This window comes from Rattus norvegicus, chromosome 8, assembly GCF_036323735.1.
Source record: "Rattus norvegicus strain BN/NHsdMcwi chromosome 8, GRCr8, whole genome shotgun sequence".
Taxonomy (NCBI): Eukaryota; Metazoa; Chordata; class Mammalia; order Rodentia; family Muridae; genus Rattus; species Rattus norvegicus.
Window position 1 is genome coordinate 118,153,069 of NC_086026.1, and position 20,772 is coordinate 118,173,840.

Genomic DNA, 20,772 nt, shown 5'->3' on the forward strand with positions numbered 1-20,772 from the left:
TCAGAGAGTCACACCCCCATGTGAGACTAGCGGGGAGGGCGACGGGCCTCCCCTCCCCCAAGCGGGCGCTTAGCTCGCCGGCCCCTGGCTGGAAGCCCTGTAGTTTTATTTAACGGAGCAGCATGGAGGCTGTACACCAATAAATAACGTGAATGTAGGAACTGCGCCTTTCATCGCGGCTGCAGGCAGGGAGGGATAGGGCAAGAGGTCAGCCAGAACTTCAGTCTGCAGTAGGACAGAGGACCTGCAGGGTCTTTGACGTTGGGCAGCGGGTGACTCGCATCAGGGCCTCGTGTCAGAGCTCCGCGCGGGCATCACTGTAGGCCCGGTCCAAGGCCCACTCGGGCTGCGAGTCAGCACCACCTTCCCGAGCCAGACGAGCCATCTCCTGCTGGAACAAGGCTTGCCGTGCTCGGCTTGGGTCCACATTGATCCAGTTGTTAGCGATCCATTTGGTTCCGCGGGTGACCAGGCATCCCCCATGCAACGAGTAGTCATCCACTTCACCCACCCAGCCTGGGGTAAGAAGGCGACATGAAAAAAGGACAAGTTAGGGAGGGAAAGCCCTAGATTGGCCCAGCCTGAGTTGTGCAAACATCTAATTCCCACAGAAGGACTTGGCATCTCACCCACTAAGGCATGGTCAACATACTGGCCCCCTAAAACCAAGCTTCCTTGCTTCTGAGCCTGAGCACTTTCCAGCCTGGGTTGTGGAGAGAAGTTTCCCTGCCCCAGACAGTAGGAAGGCTGGTGCATAAGGAAATGGGAGGAGATAACCCAAGATGGTGTACTAGTGCTACTGTGTCTTAAAATCACTGGTTATGGCAGACAGAAACAGTCCTTCAAGGTAGCAGAAGGGAGAGTAAGTCTCCTCAGAGAAGCCCATGACCTGGCCATAATAGACCCTCTCACCTTGCCCATCAGGAAGATAGTTGTACCAAAAGACTGCAGTTCCTTGCTGGGGCTTGACCCGAAGGTTCCCCTTGTCACAGTGCCTTCGAGTGTCTCGGAGATCAACGTTGTCCTGAATCAGACTCTGTGGGCAACAAGGTGATGATGGCTTTGGACTGCCAGCCATTGCATGACCAGGCAGCCAAAGTTGGCTGGAGGGAAGACAGACAGATGTGGTCTGGAAGGGTGTGTATACACTTGCCCAAGGCGCTACCAGCCCAAGAGTAATAGAGTAGCCCATTGGCCCTTACCATTTCATCGTAGGTCCTGTTGTCTGCTACAGGGAAGACAGTCTCGCCCCCACCGGTGACATTGTTCAAATAAAACAGCACTGTCATGTAGCTGTAAGGCAGGGGGGCTGCTGAGCGGATCCCCAACTGTGGGTTATGATATTCCCACTTGTGGCAGGATACCCGGGGGCCACAGGGTCAGGCTAGGCTAGCTAAGATGTGTCTAGCCCTTTTCCCTGCAGAGCCGTTCTTCCTGGGTGGCCAGGATCACAGGTGCACTGAGGTAAGTTTGTGACCTTACGCCAAAGATCTGGCTGGGAAGAGTAAGCTTTTAGAAGCTGAAATACTGTTCAATCTCCTTGCAACTGGGAGGACTAAGCCAGAAAGTCAGGAGAAAACTTAACTTTGTGCAGGCAGGAGGGCACAACTCTGGACACGGAGCCTGAGACCTCCAGCGAAGGAGTCAAATCATTGCTCAGAGGGGCCAAGTTTCAGTATCTGTGATAGCTAGATCTGTTTTCATTTGAATAGATAGACACTATGGCCAGTAGCCACCACTTTCCTGTTACTCCATAAAGGAGAGACTTGGGGGGAAGGTGGGGTACAGCTGACCAGGATGGCCCAGTGTAGTCTTGGTCTCATACTTCTCAAGGTGCCCAGTCGGGCAACTGAAGCCACGCCCCCCCGTGGGAGGTACTTGCCGACAGGAGGTCTCGAAGGGTACAGATTCATTGGCTACCAGCTTGGTATGAGAGCAGACGGTCTCTGGGTACACAGGTCCGCTGTCCACATGGGCATGGTAGTGGCCTCCCTCACCGTATCGTACAACCTGTAGAGGCTCGCTGAGCTCCACGATCTCTGGCGAGAGGCGAGTGAGGCGCAGCACCCTGGTAGGCAGCAGGTATTCAGCAAGATGGCCACCCAGAGGAGCTGACCAAGGTGGACCCTGGGCCAGCCACAGCTTTACCCTTGCCCACCTCCCCTGGAGATCCCATGAGCCATGCTGGATGTGATTTCTAAGAGCAGGAAGGCTGAGCTAGGAATGTCATTTAATTGCAGTGGGCTTGCCTAACGTGTACTGGGTCTTAGATTCAACCCTAGCAGGCCAGAAATGTGGTCTGTGCCTGTATCCCCAGTACTTGGGATTCGGAGGTAGGAGCAGATAGCAAGTTTGAGGTGAGCCTGGGATACACGAGACATCACACACACACACACACACACACACACACACACACAAAGACACTCACAAAGACACACAAACACACACACATACACACATAGAGACACACACATATATGCACACACACACAAAGATACACAGACACACACACATACACACATAGAGACACACACATACACACATAGAGACACACACACACAAAGACACTCACAAAGACACAAACACACACACACATACATACATAGAGACACACACACATATATGCACACACACGCACACACAAAGACACACAGACATACACACATACACACATAGAGACACACACATATATGCACACACACACAAAGACACACAGACACACACACATACACACATAGAGACACACACATACACACATAGAGACACACACACACACAAAGACACTCACAAAGACATACAGACACACACACATACACACATAGAGACACACACACATATATGCACACATACACAAAGACACACATACACACACACACACACATATACAGGAGAGAGAGAGAGAAAGAGAGCGAGAACGAGCGAGCGAGCACAAAGGATCTGATCTGTGGTAGTAATGATTTACATCCCAGGCTGCCAGACACAGAGATCTCCAACTAACAGAGAAAACAAGATGGCTGTATACTCAGGAGGAGGGGAGCTGACTCTCTTCTCTGGAATAAAATCGTTCATTTAAAAACTTCTGTTTTTATTTTTTGATTTTTTTTTTTAAGGTAGACTCTGAGGTAGGCCCATGTGGGCCTAGGGCAATCTGTAGCTTCCGAAGCTTCAGTCTCTGCCTCCCAAGTTCTGGGCTTGGAGATGATCCCAGCAAGACCTGGTTTCCTGCAGCGAGATCACATGTGGCTTTTTACATGGTAGGCAAGCTCATGACCAACCAAGCCACGTCTTTAGCCTCATCTTCACAGGTTTCCTGAGACAGTTTCATGCCCAAGTCCAGGCCTCAGCTCCAGACTGCAGGATGACGGGGGTGAGGTCTTAGCCTAGCTTATGAAGCTACATGTTCAAGGCCCAGGGCTTCTCTGAGCAGAAAAGTTTTCCTAACTGACAGAAAATAAATACTTGATTGATTGCTTTTTCTTTCAGACAAGGTTTGTCTCTGTAGCCCTGGCTGTCCTGGACTTGCTTTGTAGACCAGGCTGTCCTTGAACTCATAGAAATGCACCTGCCTCTGCCTCCTGAGTGCTGGCATTAAAGGCGTGCACCATCATGCCCGGCTTGACTTATTTCCACAGGTTGTTTGCCCACAACCAGGCCAATGTGCCTTCATTAGCTGCCCTGGTTTTCAGGGTTTCAAATTCCTGCTCTAACAATTGAAATTTAATCCTAAATTAGTTCATCAGTTTCCATCACTTTGGCTCTGGCAAAGGACTTGTGTGGCGACCCTGCCCCAGGAAGAGTGGTCCCGGATGCTCACCTCTGGCGGATGGCACGCATGACGTGATGGGCTCCCTCGCCCTGGTGGAGCCATGTGTGGTGGCTGTTCCTCACCAGCTCGCTGGATTCTGCCTTATGGCTCCTCATGTACTTGTGGAAGTCTCGAAGGTCCATGTTGGAAAATTCCTGCAGACTCAGCACTCCTGCGCAGAGCAGTCTCATCAGTGCCTGCCTCGCCAGTGTGGAGGAACACAGCGGCAGGCAGCACCTCCCTACCTACCCCAAAGGTAGCGGCAGCCCCTGGCCTCAGGCACTGGGGGGCCATGTGTCCCCACCTGGACTCGGGTCAGATGAACCTGGTTTCTGTCACATCGGGCCCTGAGGGAAGACCCAGAGAAGTTTGTTTTCTGTTTAAACCTTGATTTGGTCCCGAAAACCCAGACAGCCAGAGCAGGGTCTCCATGGGACACTTGGGCCACATGACCAAGATGGCCCCAGGCTCTGCCACCTGCCCTGTAGCAGTGTGAGTGAGCCATGTTCCAGCCTATGGCGTGTGAGGAGAGAGAACTCTCTTCCACACTGTAGTGTGAAAGCAGGGCTAGTCAAGTTCCCTCAAGTCCTATCCTTGGTGGTACCCTGTCGGCCAGCCCTTCTGGCTACAATACCAGTTACCCTAGCAAAAAAAAAAAAAAAAAAAAAAAACTCCTGTCCACTCCACAGCCGAGAAGACTCCTCTGTTCCTGCTCAAACCACTGAGCAGAGCTATCCCTCTGGGGCTCTGGCAGAGTGGGTGGCTTTGCTGTAATTCTTCTATCCTTTGGCCTGGATTCTACTCAAAGTAGCCTGACATTATAGTAAAGGGATGCAACAGGCCCCCAGCCGCAGGCTTCATCTGAATTCTCACTTGAGGTTCACGAGACTCTGCCGGACGCAGCCAAAAGGGTCTCCAGGATCTGTCATGTAGACGGTCACCAAGGAGAAGGACGGCTGGCTTTTCACCTGCTTCCCAGGAGTTAAAGGCAAAGCTGGGTCCTCACCTCCCTACCTCTCTGCACTTTCAAGCCCCCCCCCCCTGTGCTCGGCAGCTGCCTGCTGCGGGGAAGGGCCCACACTTTCCAGGGACGCTCTTGGGAGGAGATGGCTCACAAGCACAGAACAGTGGAGGGCGAGAGCTCACCGTCACCATCGGGGTCTGCCTTGATAGCAGAGTACATCTCCTGAATGTTCTCCGGAGTCATCCACCGTCCATTTCCCAGGCGAGTCTGGGCCAGCACCTAAAGCACAGGGAGGCCCTTCAGTGTGCGGTTCCCCCTAGTAGCAAAGAGTCACCTCAACAGACTTGCTGTGGGGCTAAAGGTTTCAGCGCCCGGGCATGAGGGAAGAAGAAACAGGAATGCCGAGGTCTCTGTGCAGAGGTTCAGTGGGGTGAATTTTCGGCCATGAAGGAAGCCAGAAAGGAGGTACACATGCCTGAGGGCCAGGTCCGTTCCCAGACCTGCTGAAGGTGGAATGAAAACAGGCCCATGTCACCCTTGGACACCCACCCCAGGTGAGGGAAGAGCAAAGGCCTGGCTATGTATGATGAGAGGGCAGATACCAGGAGGACATGTGCCTGGGACCTAAGGACCACGACTCTCAGGAAAAGCAGGTCCAGTGTGAGAAGTCCTTATGTGAGGGTGTGGGAGCAAGAGACGCAGCCTGATGGTCTTTACTCCATCGTCACCTTTAGACATGGCAGCAAGGGACTCAGCCCACAGAAGGGACACTACTCAAAAGCCCTAGTGATAACCACGTTCCCTACGGACAGACTTTCTTGCCATCCTCTGGAGTCTCAAGGGCAGTAAGGGACTGTCAGAGAAAGAAGTAGGATAGACCCTGGGCCAGGGTCTGTCCAAGCAAGCCTGGGGTAGCATTTGACTGCAGAGGCCAGGGCTAAGCTAGACAAGTCACGTGGCAACCAGAACGGTAATTTTAGGCATCTCCTCCAGGACCTGGTCCCGCCCCAGGGTCCTAACCTCTCGGAGTTGCAGGCGACCGTCGTGGTTCTGATCCAACAGCTGGAAGAGGTCCAGCTGGCTGACTCGCATGGCGCTCATGGCCTCCTCATACTCCTCAGTAGGCAGGATCTGGCTTCGCTGTAACCCTTTCATCTGTGCCAGGTGGATGATAAGGCGGCACTCCTCGTCACTCAGGAAGCCTGGGATTTCTGCCAGGAGAGGGCAGGGGTCGGTGATGCCGAGGACTGAGCTGGAGTACGGGGCACCAAGTACTCCCCTACTCCCTACACGGTTGATTCTTGGGTATTTTCTGTCCCCAGGTGGCCGCCAGATCTGGAAAGTGAGCTAGGCCTAAGGTAGAGACGCACCGATCTATCTACCGCCTCAGCACGGAACCGAAGGCCACGGGGTGAACTTGAACAGCAGAGGGTTGACCTTTCCTTTCTTTTTCCTTTTCTGACGGTGCTGGGGATTGAACCCAGGACCTTGCACATACTAGACAAATGCTCTACCACCGAGGTACACCCCAACCCCCAGACAACTTTGTCGTTACAGTGGCTCACAGAGTCCAGGATGACCTCAGCCTTGCTCTGTAGCCAAGGATATCCTTGAACTATCCTGGTCTTCTACCCTGATCTTCTGAGTGCTAGGAGGTGTGCATCACAAAATTCAGCTTGGCTTCTTCTTGGGTATGGAGCCAGGGAGGTCACACTCTGTAGCCCTAGCTGGCTTGGAACTTGCTATGTCAACCAGGCTGGCTTCTGCCTGTCTCTGCCTGCCATGGGCCTGGACTGAGGCCTTGTGCCCCCACACCTGGCTGTGGATATTTAACGTTCAGTGGGATCATGGCTGCTTCTTGCTTTCAGTTTTCCCTTCGGCATCATCCAATACTGAGAGCAGCGCTTCTCAGCTCTAAGCTCTCCCTGCTGTTTCAAGCCTTTAATACAGTTCCTCATGTTGTGGTGACCCCCAACCATAAAATTATCCTTCTGTTGCTACCTTATAACTGTTTTTGTCTGCCACTGTTATGAACTGCAATGTAATTTATCTGATATTCAAAGGGCTCACAACTCACCGGTTGAGAACCATTGCTCTGGGCCAACCAGAGGGCCTTACTCGTGTTCTGTTCAAGTATTAGTACTGAGAATCAGTGGGTATCACATAGGATGTGCCAGTCTCTTCGTACTTTGAGAAAAGACTGCTGGCTCTAGGACTTTGCTCTACGTCCCCGTGTCCACACACAGGTGGCACTGGCAGGCGGTTTGAAGGGGCTAGACCCTGAACCTCAGATGTGAACCTGCATCTCACAGCCCAGATGCTTTCTGCCATCCACCTCCATAACCTTAAAAGAAAGAGAGAAAAAAAAAAAAAAAGGGCTGGAAAATGGCTCAGTGGTTAAGAACACCGACTCCTCTACCAAAGGTCCTGAGTTCAAATCCCAGCAACCACATGGTGGCTCAAAACCATCTGTAATGGGATCTGATGCCCTCTTCTGGTGTCTCTGAAGACAGCAACAGTATACTCATATAAATAATAAATAAATAAATCTTAAAAAAAAAAAAAAAGGATACCCTTGAGAGCCCAGAGGCCAGCAGAGAAAAAGGCTGCCCTGCTTCCTGCAGAGTATCTTGTTACTCCTGTCATGCTTTTAGGATGACATGGCATTACTGCCAGGAAGACTGGCCCTACAGCAAGATGGGAGCCATTTTTAATAGTGACCACAGCTGACCACACTCTGCCGATGCTGCTCTGAGCCTTCCTCACAGCTCCATAATCTCTCCAGCACGTGAAGAAGAACCCCAAGCAGAGAGATCAGTTCTTTGTCCAGAGCCACCCCGATGTTATACCCAGAGCAGAAACAGATTGGAGAGCAGACTTAACTTCCAAAGGAGGGCGTTGGGGCCCCAGATGTGGTAACATTGAAAATAGAACAGCATAAAGACCCCCATCTGACCCGTGGACAGTGAAAGGGTGTGAGCCGACGCTGGCTGCGCAAGGGCTGGGCTCGGTTTCTTATCAGTTTTCATCTCTTGGTTGCTAAAGACAGAGAACTTAAATAGAAAAGAAAGGGGGTGGGGTGGGGCTGGAGAGATGGCTCAGTGGTTAAAAGCACTGACTGCTCTTCCAGAGGATCTGAGTTCAAATCTCAGCAACTGCATGGTGGCTCACAACCATCTGTAATGGGATCTGATGCCCTCTTCTGGTGTGCATGAAGTCAGGGTATTCATATATATAAAATCAATAAATCTTTAAAAAAAAAAAAAGGAAGAAAAAAGGGGCTGGAGGAAGACAACACAGGCCCAGAGCCCGGATTTCTTTATTATTAAGTACGAGGAATCTGCAAGTCCAGTGGAGATAATTTAGCCCCTTCCCCTTGATGATAAAGCCCTGGATTGAATCCTAAGCACAGCATAAAACTGGGCATGGTGAGACACACCTGCATGCAATCCCAGTACCTGGGAGCCGAGGGAGGATCACAAGTTCAAGGTCACCTTCTGCCCCATAGCAAATTCAATGCCAGCTTGGGCTACAAGAGACCATGTCTGGGACAAAACAAAACAGAAAAGGCAAACAGCTAAGTCAGTAAGTCGAGACCTAATGAGGCAGGTGCATGGACCTGAGAGTTTTGCAAAAACCCTCAGAACTTTCTGTGTGGGCAAAGCCCTTAATCCTAGCTCATTAAGACCAAGACAAGGAGACCCACAGAGGGCTTTGACACTGATGGCATCGCACAGTGACACAGCATCTGGCATCTAACAGAATGCAGGACACTTCCCCAAGCCATGCCATTGGGCCATGACACTGGACACCCTGAGATGTATCTGCCCCAGCCCGTGACATAGCAGCCAAGGCTATTCAGTAGCAGATGACTCGTTGCCCCACCCTGCCCAAGGGATGCCACCCAATGCCCTGTGAGTCTTCCCCTGCTCTCTCTTTAACACCGAGTGCTTTGAGGAAAAGGGCAGAGGCTCCCAGGGGCAGAGTGGGTAGGATGTGGTCCCCTCCTGCCAGGGCCTGCTCTGGAAGCTTTGTCTTCACCTATCAGTACTGGGGGTTGATGTGGGGAGGGGAAGAAATGAAGGTTTGTTTTTGCCAGTGTTCCTGGCAGAGGGAAGCGAGTACCCTGGGACAGAGACCTCTGTGCATTTGAGTTCTTGGTCCGTTACCAGAAACTGTCAAAAGTCTCTAGAATGTCAAGCTAGAGGTATAGCATTGCCATTTCAGAGTAGAGGCCTGGACTCCTTGCCAGGAAGTCATGGAAGTTCTGTCTGCTGAGGGATGCTGGCAAGGGATGAAGCCTAAAGGTCACCAGGCGGACCGTTCCACCCCAGCTCAACTTCGCCTCCAAAAGGCATTTGCTCAGCTCCCTCTGGGCAGAGCAAGCCCCTCCCGGAGCTGTAGATTATCAGTAGCAGCGAGAACAACGGGAGAATGGAGTTCTTTCAGAACCCAAAGGCCAGGACAGGGTACCAGGAGGGTGTGCCCGAGGCTGTGGTGTCTAAGAGCTTTCAGTAGGGGAGGGGGTGCCGCGGTGGGGGTGGGCTGCCGGTGGGGGTGGGCTGCCGCGGTGGGGGTGGGCTGCGTGTTCCATCTGGGTTGGAGGTGAAGATCCAGGGTACAGGGCCCTCCCTTAGCCCTCTCTGGGTGGGGATGACTAAGACGCTGGTGGGGGAGGTGCACTGGAAGGCTGGAAAAAAGCCGGCGTTACAGGGAGGAGGCAGGAGATAAAGGGGGGAAGGGCTGAGGTATGAGCTGTGGCCCAAGCAGTAAGCCAGGCTGCAGAGCTGTTGCTAGGTGACCACAATGTTGTTACCCAGCAACCACAGAGTATTCCTTGCCACAAGGCAGTGCTAGGAGCACAAGAGGCTCCACTTGATCACCCCGTTTCTCCCACACCAGAGTCATTAACATGTTGCAGCCAGTGACAGGCCTTGCAAGCCAGCCGTGTCGCCTTCATAGCCTGCTGTGGCTTTTCCCGGTGAACTGTGTTCCATAGAGACTTCGAGGGGGCCTATGATCTGTGTCACAGGGGATGTCAAGACCTTCCACCCAGAGTGGCCACAGTGAGCCTTGGCCTAATGTCTCCACTATATTCAATGTCATCGTCAAACCACACCCCTTTCAAATCATTCCTGAGGGGATCACATAAACTGGACTCAGGCTGGGGAGGAGCCCCCACGGGCTGCTGTGGAGGGCACAGGGGTGGAGGTTGGGCAACTGACCCTCATCCTCATTTTTGAGACACCTCCCCGCACTGTGCAGATGGCAGCTCTAATAGGGACTGGGAATTGCAGCCTCAGCCAAGGCGTCCTGGACAGTTCCATATCAGTGAACTCGGGAGAGTTCTGAGTGTGTGGCATGTGTGTTCACGGTGTGTGGGGGTGGGTGCTCGGGTAAGTGTGGATGTGTATGAATATGGAGGTCAGAGCACAGGGACAAATTCAGGCGTCTGTCCTTGCCTTCCGGCTTGTCTGAGATGGGCCTCTTGTTCAGTTGTCCACCACTGTGTAGGCCAATAGGCTATGGGGCCCTGCAAGTCCAATATTCTCCTGTCTCCCCCGGAGCTGGGGACTGAACCCAGGGCCTCGTGCTTCCTAGGCAAGGGCTCTACCACTGAGCTAAATCCCCAGCCCCCTATTCTCCTGTCTCTAACTCTCATCTTGTCATCAGAATATCAGGACTACAGGTGTGTCATAGTGTGCCCAGCTTTTACGTGGGTTCTGTGAGCTTCTCTGGCAGGCAGTTTCCCACTGAGCCATCTCTCCAATCCCCCCCTCTTTATGCATCATATACATGTGTGTGACACCTGACACATGTAAGAGGGAGACGCACATGCTGTGCCTGAATAGAACAAAAACCATACTTCCTAGAGTGGTGTGGTACCGCTAGAATGTTAATAAACAAAGAAGGACAAGCTGGGAGTGGAGGGGGGCACCTGCCAAGCCAGCATGTGGAGCGTAGAGGCAGGAGGATCAGGAGATCAAAGTCATCCTTGGTTACACAGAGTCCCTGGCTTCATGAGATTCTCAACAAACAAAATCTCTAAGGAGAATGGCTTCCCTGGGAGCCTGACTCAAGGACAGAGCATCACCCAGGGCAGAGCATCCTAATTAGCTATGTGGAGAGGACAGAGAGAGTGACATCCTGGCATCAGTTTCAGTTCCATGACCCCAGTCTACAGTGAAGGGCAGACCGGCACCACCGCACAAACTCTGGCTAAGCGCACTGTGATTTGGACTCAAGACTAGAATTGTTGAATTTGGGATCCCTACCCTCACCAGAGTTGATGTTCACCAAGTAACATGGCTGTTCCTGGATGCCATGCGAGCTCCTCAGGACTGCATACAGGAAGCATTAGCAAGAAGGTGCAGGGGGCCACCTGTTGGTGACTACAGTTACCATCAAACCTTCAAACTGGGGGTTGGGGATTTAGCTCAGTGGTAGAGCGCTTGCCTAGGACCTGGGTTTGGGGACCTGGGTTTGGTCCCCAGCTCTGAAAAAAAAGAACAAAAAAAAAAAATCAAACTGTGGCTAGCTGTCCGCGGGTAGTCCCATCCCTGGTGCCAAGGACAGGGGCTAGAAATTCTGCCGGGTCTGGTGGCATACACACAGGTGACCCCAAGCGCTCAGGAGAAGCAGGGGAATTGCCAGTTTGAAAAGAACGTTATTTACTTTACGCGTATGGGCATTTTGCCTTCGTGTCTGTCCATATACCACATGTGCATGGTTAGCGGCTGCAGAGGCTAGAAGAAGGTGACAGATCCCCTGGCAGGGGGACTATAGAGAGGTTGTGAGCCCCACTGGACCTGGGTCCTCTGGAAGAACAACAAGGGATCACGACCATCTATGCCATCTTGATAGCTCCAAAGATCATTAATCTGTGGGTAGGACCGGGTAACGGAGCAGGAGCTCTCCAAAGAGAGATAAACTGGGGCTGGGTGACAGCTCAGTCAGTGGGGCAGGCACCCGCCTGGGCAGCCTGAGGGCCTGAGCTCCATTCATTTGTTTTGAGACAGGCTCTTCCTATGCGGCCTCCACTCTACTTGCCTCTGCTTCTGTGTGCTGGGATAAAAGGTGTGCAAACCATGCACTGCTTAGAGCCTGTGCTGGGAGCTCTGGCACCCAAGTAAGAGGCTAGGCCAGGGTGACCCTAGGTGCTACTGGCCAGCCAGTGAGTTACAGGTTTAGTGTGACGCTGTGTCTTAAAAACCATGGCGAAGAAGCTGGCGAGACAGCTCAGTGGGTAAAAGCACTGGCCACAAAACCCTGAGCACAATGCCTGGAACCCACGGGGAAGGAGAGAACCAACACCAGAAAGTTGTCTTCTGCCCGCCACAGGCATGCTCTGGCGTGTGTGCCTGGATTCATGTCCAAACACGTATATAATACTAATAAATAAAAATCGACATGTAATGTTGACCTCTAGTGCCTGTATGTATACGCAGACACACGTGCATATACACACGTATGTGTTAGACATGGTGGCTCATACCTGAAATTCCAGATTTTGGAAGGGGAAAGCAAGAGGATTATCATGGGCTAAAGTGAGTTCTTAGTAGTGGCCTGAGCCACAATGTGAGAGACTACATTACTAAGAAAGAAATCCCACTGCCCTGGGAAAAAGTCAAACATGGTGTCATACATCCTTGATTCTTGAGCTCCTGATATGAAGACAGGAGGATCACCAGTTGCAAGCCAGGAACTAGCTAGTAGCTGGGGCTACACAGTAAGACCTTACCTCAGAAAGCAGAGTGGGAGGGGCCGGCTAGGATAGAGCAGAGCCACTGTAGGAAAGCATATCCCCAGGACCGTGACAACCATTCAGAATGGTTTGACTTCAGTGCGCTGTAGTGGTGCATACTATTTTTTTAAAGATTCATTTACTTATGTTTATGAATGCTCTATCTGCATGTACAGCTCCATGACAGAGGAGGGAACCAGATCTCATGACAGATGGTTGTGAGCCACCATGTGGATGCTGGGATTTGAACTCAGGACCTCTGGAAGAGCAGTCGGTGCTCTTAACCACTGAGTCAGCTCTCTAGCCTGTGGTGTTGTGGTGCCTGCTTTTAATTCCAGAACTCTGGAGGCAGAGGCACGAGGATTGCTGTGAGTTTTAAGCACATCTACATAGCAAGCTCCAGCATAGCCAATATTACAACAACAAAGGTTCTGTTTCCACACAGGCCTGTACCTCCTGAACATGGGAGGAAGACACAGGAGGATCCTGAGTTTAGGGCCAACCTGGGCTACATAACAAGTTCTTAGTCCATGTATGCGCTAATTAACAGGAAATATAAACAAGCAAGATAAAGCCAGGATAAAAGAGGGAGACCAGGGGCTGGAGAGATGGCTCAGTGGTTAAGAGTACTGACTGGGGGTTGGGGATTTAGCTCAGTGGTAGAGCGCTTGCCTAGGAAGCGCAAGGCCCTGGGTTTGGTCCCCAGCTCCAAAAAAAAGAACCAAAAAAAAAAAAAAGAACCAAAAAAAAAAAAAAAAGAGAAAAAGAGTACTGACTGTTCTTCTAGAGGTCCTGAGTTCAAATCCCAGCAACACATGGTGGCTCACAGACATCTGTAATGAGATCTGATGCCCTCTTCTGGTGTCTCTGAAGACAGTTACAGTGTACTTATATATAATAAATGAATAAATAGGTGGGTGGGGAGTGGGGGGGTGGGAGACTGGAGCTTCTGCATTGAAGCTCCACAGAGATGAGAGGTCCTTGTTCCAGTTCACATCCCTTGGTCATCTGGTATGTCATGAGCTAAGAGCCTGCCTCTTGGGGATGACAGTGAACACCAGGCCGATGGATGGCAGACAGGCGAACACAGAAGACAAACATACTCTGCTCTTTCCTGAGATGAGATTTTTTTTGGACCATCCAATTCCCTACACAGAAGCATGCTGGAGCTTCCAGGCTTTAGACAGCTCTCCTCCGTGGTTTCCCTTTTCCAAAACTAGATTTCTTTTTGTCTAGAAAGAGGGTCTTATGTAGCCCAGTGTGACACTTTGAATTAGAATGCCCCCCCCAGGTTCTTGTTTAAACACTTGGTCCCCGGGTGATGGAGCTATTTGGAGAGGATTAGGAGGTGTGGCCTTCTTGGAGGCGTGTCATTGGGGGTGGTAGACTGGAAACTTCAAAAGCCCAAGCCAATTCCCAGTGAGCTCTTTGCCTGGAGCCTGTGGGTCAGATGTAAGCTCTAATTCCTGCTCCATCACCATGCCTGCCTATGGCCACAAGCCCCAGCATGATGCTCATGGACTCACTCTCTGAAACTTTTAAGCCCCAATAAACTCTTTCTGCTCTGTTGGCTTGGTCATGGCGTCTCTTCACAGCTAAACTCTCAGGCTGGCTTTGAACTCCCCATCCTCCTCTTGCATCAACTTCCCAAATGCTGGGATTAGCAATTCACAGTTATAAATTAATCCCTGAATGCTTCCAGGGATTAATTCCAGGTCCGCAGTCCAATCCCTACTGTGTTGTTGTGCCTGGTGCTGGATTAAACCTATGGCCACTAGAGATAGGCAAGCGCACTATCAGGGGGACTCCCTACTTCCCATGTGTTTTTAAAGCTTGGGAGTTTTGGTTGTTTGTTTTGTTTTGAAGATTTCTTTATTATATATACAGCCTGGATGTATGTCTGTAGGCTGAAGAGGGCACCAGATCTCATTACAGACAGTTTTGAGCCACCATGTAGTTGCTGGGAATTGAACTCAGGACCTCTGGAAGAGCAGACAGTGCTCTTTACCGCTGAGCCATCTCTCCAGCCCCCAGTGAGTGCTCTTAACCACTGAGCCATCTCAAGCTTGGTTTAAAACTATTTTTATGTGTGTTGGCTGCGTGTATGTGTACCACATGTGGTGCCTGCACCCTAGAAGTGCTGGGTTCTCTGGAACAGGGGTTAAAACCAGTCATGAGCTGCTCGGTGGGTGCTGGGAACAGGTCCTCGGCAAGAGAAGCCAATGTTCTTAACGACTGACAACCTCTCCAGCCCCTTTGTTTCGTTTGTTTGGTTGGTTGGTTTTGGGACTTGGTCTCTTTGGGTAACTCTGACTGGCCTGGAACTATATTTTAAAACCACGTTGGCCTTGAACTCAGAGATGTATCTGCCGCGGCACTACCCACCCCCTCATCCCCAGTGTTGGGATTAAAGGAAACCACACAGCCTCCAGTGTCTGTCTGTCTGTCTTGGTGTTGTTTTGCTTGTTGACATCCACTCCTGATATGTAGCCAAGGCACAGACTTGCTGTGTAGCCCAGGTTGGCCTCAAACTCAGGATCCTCCTGCCTTTCTCTCCCACATTCAGGAGTTATACAGCATTCCTGGCATTGCCAAGAGACTGTTGTAACCTTTGAAAGTTTTGGCAGAAACTGGGACCCATTTTGATGGCCCCAGCAGAGAGGTTTACTATCCTTTCGTCTCTTCTGCTTCTTGTGACTTACTCTTGGGGACTTCAAATCTGGGTCTTTAATTATCTTCTTTATAGAACAAGCTGCAAATTCCGAGGACTCTAGCCTTAAGGTCCACCTCAGCTAACGCAAACGTGAATTAGACATACAGGCTGGTAGCTAATGGGAGAAAACCCAACTCTCGAACATGTCTGTTCACAGGCCTAGATCTCCCTTCCTCGAGAGCTGCCAGGCTGGGTCTTCACTGTCCCTCAGGAAGGCCTACTTCCTCTACCAGAAGTCTCAGCCCAGGGTAAAATTCCCCCTCCTCTGTGGTCACTACCATATCACATCCAGTTAATTGTTTATCCTGGTTTCTTTCTCGTTACAGCGTCAGCTTCAGAAAAAAGCTGTTTCCAATACCCAAATTAGGACCTGACACAGGCTTCATGTTCTTCACGGAAATGTTGATGATGACAGCTCACAGCCTTGTAGGGCCCTTCTCACAACAGCATGCATGGGACACTGCTATTTATAGCTCTTATCCAGAACAGCAGCCAGGGCCCTCCCGGCTCTACAGTAGAAGCACACCCCTGACTTCACCGCAGACCCCTTCTTCTTTTAAAATTTTAAGACGTTTTTCATTATTTTCTGTATACTAATGTATTTCCTACACGTGTGCCCGTGTACCACATGTGTGCCCGTGTACCACATGTGTGCCCGTGGCTTGAGGAGGTGTTGAGCCTCCATGTGGATGCTGGGAATGGACCCCAGATCCTTTGTAATAACGAACACTCTCAATCACTGAGCCAACTCTCTAGCCTCTCCTTTAAAGAGGAGATTACACAGGGACAAATAAATGCAATCTTCTCTTTAAAAGAGAAGAGGTTGGAATTATTGTTGAAATTATCTCTGGGCAGTCTGTGCTGCTAACCTGTCAATCGGGGCAGGGTGAGAGACCGATAACCACGGCAGAGGAAAACTTGTGGGAGTGGCTTCTTGCTTTCCGCCACGTGCATCGCAGGGGTTGAATTTAGAGAGTCGCGTGGGCGCAGTCATCTCCCCGGCCCAGAGACCTAAACTCTCTACAAACTCCCCTCCCCAGCAGCCAAGGGTCTGCTAATTCATACTGCCAAGGCCACGTGTCTGTACAGAGTTTGATTTTGTTTTGTTTTTGTTGTTGTTCTTTTAATACAGGTTTTCTCTCTGTGGTCCCGGAACTTAATCTGTAGACCAGGCTGGCCTTGAACTCAGAGATCCACCTGACGCTCCTCTGAAGTGCTGGGATTAAAGGCAGGTGTCAACACTGTCTGGAGAGGGTTGCAGAAATTTAACACTGGCAAGGTCTGTGAATACAGTGCTCCCACCATGTTGACATTGGCAGTCTTTGGAGGACTTTGGGGTCTTTACAACACCATGGTTTTGTGTTTGAAGCCTATCATTTAATAAGAACTCAGAAAACAGGAGCTGTGTGTGATGTGGGTGGCTAAAAAGGGTCACCCTAAAAGGCTCTGCCCATGAAGAGTGAAAGACAAGAATCCTAAGAATCTCAAATACTAGAAGCCAGAAGCTGGGCCTTTGAACCGTGTCCCTCCGAGGGGCTGCTGGCTTTGAGCAGTTTAGCAGTTTATCCCAGTACGGTCAGCCTGATTCTCATCAGACCACAGGATCGGTTTTGGGAATGTGATCTCCCGAGAGGCCCCTAGGTCAGCTGGCACCTGGTTATCAGTCTCTCACCCTGCCCCGATTCTGGAAGGTGACAGATTAGTAGCACAGATTGTCTAAAGATAATTTCAACAAACTGTTTGAACATTTGTCTCAGGGTGATGCTGCCCAGCCTATGATGGAAGGGTCCACTGAGGGGGTCATGGTGCTGGGAGGCAAGTGTGGAAAAGGGACCGCTGTCCTGTTACGGAAAAGGGACCTCTACTTTAGTAATCCTCTGGATTCAGAGAGAGCCTCTGCGAAGCAGCCATGTTCAAAATAGAAAACACTCGGTCAAAAGAAGCCTCGAGGTGGACGCTGCAGCTCCCCCACTCCCCCTTCCCAGAAGTGTCCTGCAGACTTACCGAAGAGCAATGGCTTGAGGCTGAGGGTTCGGATGAAGTGATCCCTGCCCGCGACCACCTGGACTTTCCGCTCATATCCCACCTAAAGGAAAAGTACACAGCAGGCAGCTGGTGTGCCAGGCCGCACTGCTCAAGAAAAGTCCCGTGTCAGGGCGCGACAGTAGGAAAGTAAGTAGGCGCGCGCGTGACCCGCACACAGTGATGCGCGTTGGGGCAGCGTGGTGGCCCAGAGCTGAGCCACGGTTCCTTCTGGCTCCGCTTGGCAATGCTTAAAGAGCGAGCGGCTCAGCGCGGAGGCGGGAGGGGGGTGAGGATGTTCTTACCTTGATGCCCTCCAGCCGGGTGAGGGGACCTAAGGTTGGCACTGGCTGGGGGCTCTGCTCACGGCGCTGGGGTCCCGGGTCTGTGCTTTCGTCCCCGTTGCTGTAGTGCACGAAGAGCAGCAGGGCCAGCACATTGCCCAAGTACAGGTGCACGAACACCATCAGTACCAAGAAGTAGGCACGGGAACAGATGCCCCGTGGCTTGCACAGTGGCCGCACCGGTGCTTCTTCACCATCGCCTGGTCTGGTCGCTGCCCCGGAAGGGCGATGCTCCGGTGGCAGCGGCCACTGAAGATTTGAGGCCTCCTCGATCGTCTCAGCCACAGGCCGCTGCACGGTCGCCACCGCTGCCGCCATGGCGCCCAGGTCGCGCGCGCGCCCAGGGGAGGGGCCGCGGGGGTGCTCGCGCTGCGCAGTCGCTGGGACCAGGACGGCGGAGTCAGCGCGCACCGCGGTCACTAGGAGACCGTGCTTTGGGATGCTGCGCCTACACGGAGCCGCACCCATCGACCCATCCTGAGATCCTGGGACCTCGCCCGCACCAGGCTAGTCGCTCCCGGAACTGGATACACTCCATCACAGAAGGCCACCCGCAAATGTGGAGGCACACCAGGGGAGCACCGTTAGGACAGACACCATTGCCATTAGCAGTTTCGGAGAAGATGTCCCCTTCCCTCCTTCCAGAAAAGTGTAGTGGGCATTTTCTCACTCCTGGAAGAGGGGAATCAGAGTGATAGAAACAACGCGGAGGCAGCATCTTATGACAGAGTGGGCCGCCGAGGCCAATGACTGCACACCCGACGATGAGATTATAGAGCAGCTCCCACGAGTTTAACTAGAACATTTTATGTATACGGAGCGGCCGTGTATGTGCGTGTACATTCCATGTGTGCCTGTATTTGAAGACAGACAGGGCAGTGGAGCTGGAATTACAGACGTTCGTAGGTCACCATGTTGGTGCTGGGACTAGAACCTATATGTTCTCCAGGAACACTAAGAGCTTTTAGGGGTCTTAACCGAAGAGCCTCTCTCCAGCTTCCTTTTTTTTTTTTAAATTAAACATTTTTTAAACAAACAAAAACAAAAACAAACAAAAACAAAAACCCAGGCAGGGTCTCATTTAGTTCAGGCTGGCTCATCAAACTCGAATGGAGAGGAAGATAAATTTATTCTCCTGTCTCCGCCTCTCAAATGTTGGAGTTACCAGGCGTGCACCACCATATTCTTGCAGCTTTCCCCTACGACCTTGGATATTTTTTTTTTTTTGGTTCTTTTTTTTTTTTTTCGGAGCTGGGGACCGAACCCAGGGCCTTGCGCTTCCTAGGTAAGCGCTCTACCACTGAGCTAAATCCCCAGCCCGACCTTGGATATTCTTGAAGGCCCCTTTTCGGTCAGACTTGCCCACCCAGGAAATCCTGCAAGTCAGGATTTACTTAGGTAAGAAGCTGCCCAGTGTGCCCAGGTGCTGTTGGTGCGCTCTTGCCTTAAAGCTACTGGAATGGGAAGAGGGAGGGTGGAAGGTTTTTCCCTAACCAGGACACCCTGGCCTCTGAAGTAAATAAAACTCAGATTATAAAGCATTGGCCAAGGCATTTTGAAATCTGCTCTTCTCGGGCTGGGCTACCCTCAGGAGATGTGCAGCTGATCCCTCCCCCTTTCCAATGCAGTAAAGTACTAAACGTGACTGCTCACTCCCTTCCAACATTCTACAATGGCAGGCTTCCTCAGGGTCACTAAACGCCACAAGTTTTATTAGCGAATTTAGTCAACCTCAAGGAGCACTGTTAATCCTCTTAAACCACAAGAGGATAGGTACTGGAGTTTTCTGGGTCAGAAGGGAAGAGGTAGCAATGTTGTTGATTCAGCCAAGAGAGCAGGGGTGCTATGGAACAGTCAGCACCAATGGTCCTCCATCTTCATGGGGAGTGGGAACAGAGATCTCTGGTGGCAGATCTGGCTGTCCTTACACAGAAGCAAAGGCAGTAAGGACATGGCCTCTTGCCCCAGAATTTATTTTTAGTGTGTGTGTTCATGGCAGCTGAAGGCTGATACTGACACTCTTTCTGCCGTATACATTGAACAGGCTTTCTCACGTGACCCCAGCGCACACCAACTGAGCTGGGTTTTTTAGTTAACTTGCTTTGAGGATCCTAGACCCCACCCACCCACCCCCCAGTCCTGAGACTATAGGCTGACTGCAGTGCCTACTCAGCCTTACGTGCAGGGGATCTGAACTCTGGACCTCAAGGTTTACCCACTGAACCATCTTCCCAGCTGCCTAACATTAATCCACAAAGGAATGTTGTTGCTACCATAACATTTTGTATGGAATCTGGGCAGTACTGGTGGTGCGCACCTGTAGTAATCTCACTTAGGAGGTGAAGACAGGCAGCCTAGGCTTCACGGCATCATCCTTTCTCAAAAACGTTAATGATTTAAACGGACAAACCCCTACTGCCCACTTAGGAATATTCCAATCTCTTAGTTGGGTGTAGAAGAACACGCCTGTAACCCCAGTGCCCGTGAGGCAGAGCCAAGAGGTTCTCTCCCAAATTCCGGGCCTGATCTACAGAGCAGATTGCAGGCTCCCCCCTCTGTAGTTTTCTGTATTTACTCAGGTCAGGAGCCAATTTCTTGTGTAATAGGGACAACAATTTCTAAAAACTATACTCGTCAACTGTTGATAAACATTAGTGTTTATAAGACTCATTTTAAGGGTTGGGGATTTAGCTCAGTGGTAGAGCGCTTGCCTAGCAAGTGCAAGGTCCTGGGTTTGGTCCCCAGCTCTGAAAAAGGAAAAACAAAACTCATTTTAACATGGCATTTCTTTTCTCTCCTCTTTTGAGACACGGTCTTACTATGAAACAGCCTAGGATAGCCTTGAATTCCTGATCTCGGACTCAGCCTCTGGGATTACAGATGTGTATGTGCTACCACACCTGGCACTTTACCAGATACTGTGACTTCTGGATATTACTATGTAGTATATCCGGGGAATCTTATAGAAAAAACAAACAAAAACGTAGAAAACTCTAGGTAGCATATGCAGGCCAGGAAAAGTGCAAGATCTCCCGGAACTGGACTTGCAGACAATTGTGGGCCATCATGTGCCTGCTGGAAATGGAACCCAGGTCTCATTAAGACCAGCAAGTGCTGTAATCTGCTGAGGCATCTCTCCAGGCCCTACGAAGACATTCTGTTTTTTTACATTTAAGTGCA

General features: G+C 51.1%; 1 protein-coding gene across 2 annotated transcripts; it reads right to left on the reverse strand.

The window, feature by feature from the left end:
• Window positions 1-89: 89 nt before the first annotated feature.
• Window positions 90-19,131, reverse strand: P4htm (prolyl 4-hydroxylase, transmembrane). 2 transcript variants are annotated; one of them, NM_001399277.1, is made up of 9 exons: window positions 17,554-17,934; window positions 17,231-17,312; window positions 5,790-5,980; window positions 4,952-5,048; window positions 3,815-3,977; window positions 1,883-2,068; window positions 1,203-1,293; window positions 913-1,036; window positions 90-516 (listed from the first exon to the last, which is right to left on the reverse strand). In NM_001399277.1, the coding sequence occupies exons 1-9, from the start codon at window positions 17,908-17,910 to the stop codon at window positions 296-298; spliced, it is 1,512 nt and encodes a 503-aa protein (NP_001386206.1). In that variant the 5' UTR covers window positions 17,911-17,934; the 3' UTR covers window positions 90-295. The 2 variants fall into 2 exon arrangements, 1 of the variants encoding a protein (NP_001386206.1); XR_005488461.2 differs by lacking the exons at window positions 90-516; window positions 913-1,036; window positions 1,203-1,293; window positions 1,883-2,068 and adding an exon at window positions 4,055-4,152 and having other exon boundaries at window positions 3,839-3,977; window positions 17,554-19,131.
• Window positions 19,132-20,772: the final 1,641 nt, after the last annotated feature.

Coding starts and splice junctions, on each gene's coding strand:
- P4htm (NM_001399277.1), bottom strand. CDS start 17,910: ATGGCGGCAGCGGTGGCGACCGTGCAGCGGCCTGTGGCTGAGACGATC. Junction 1,294..1,882: donor CCCTTCGAGACCTCCTGTCG/GCAAGTACCTCC, acceptor CCTGCCTTACAG/CTACATGACAGTGCTGTTTT. Junction 517..912: donor CTATCTTCCTGATGGGCAAG/GTGAGAGGGTCT, acceptor TTCTTACCCCAG/GCTGGGTGGGTGAAGTGGAT.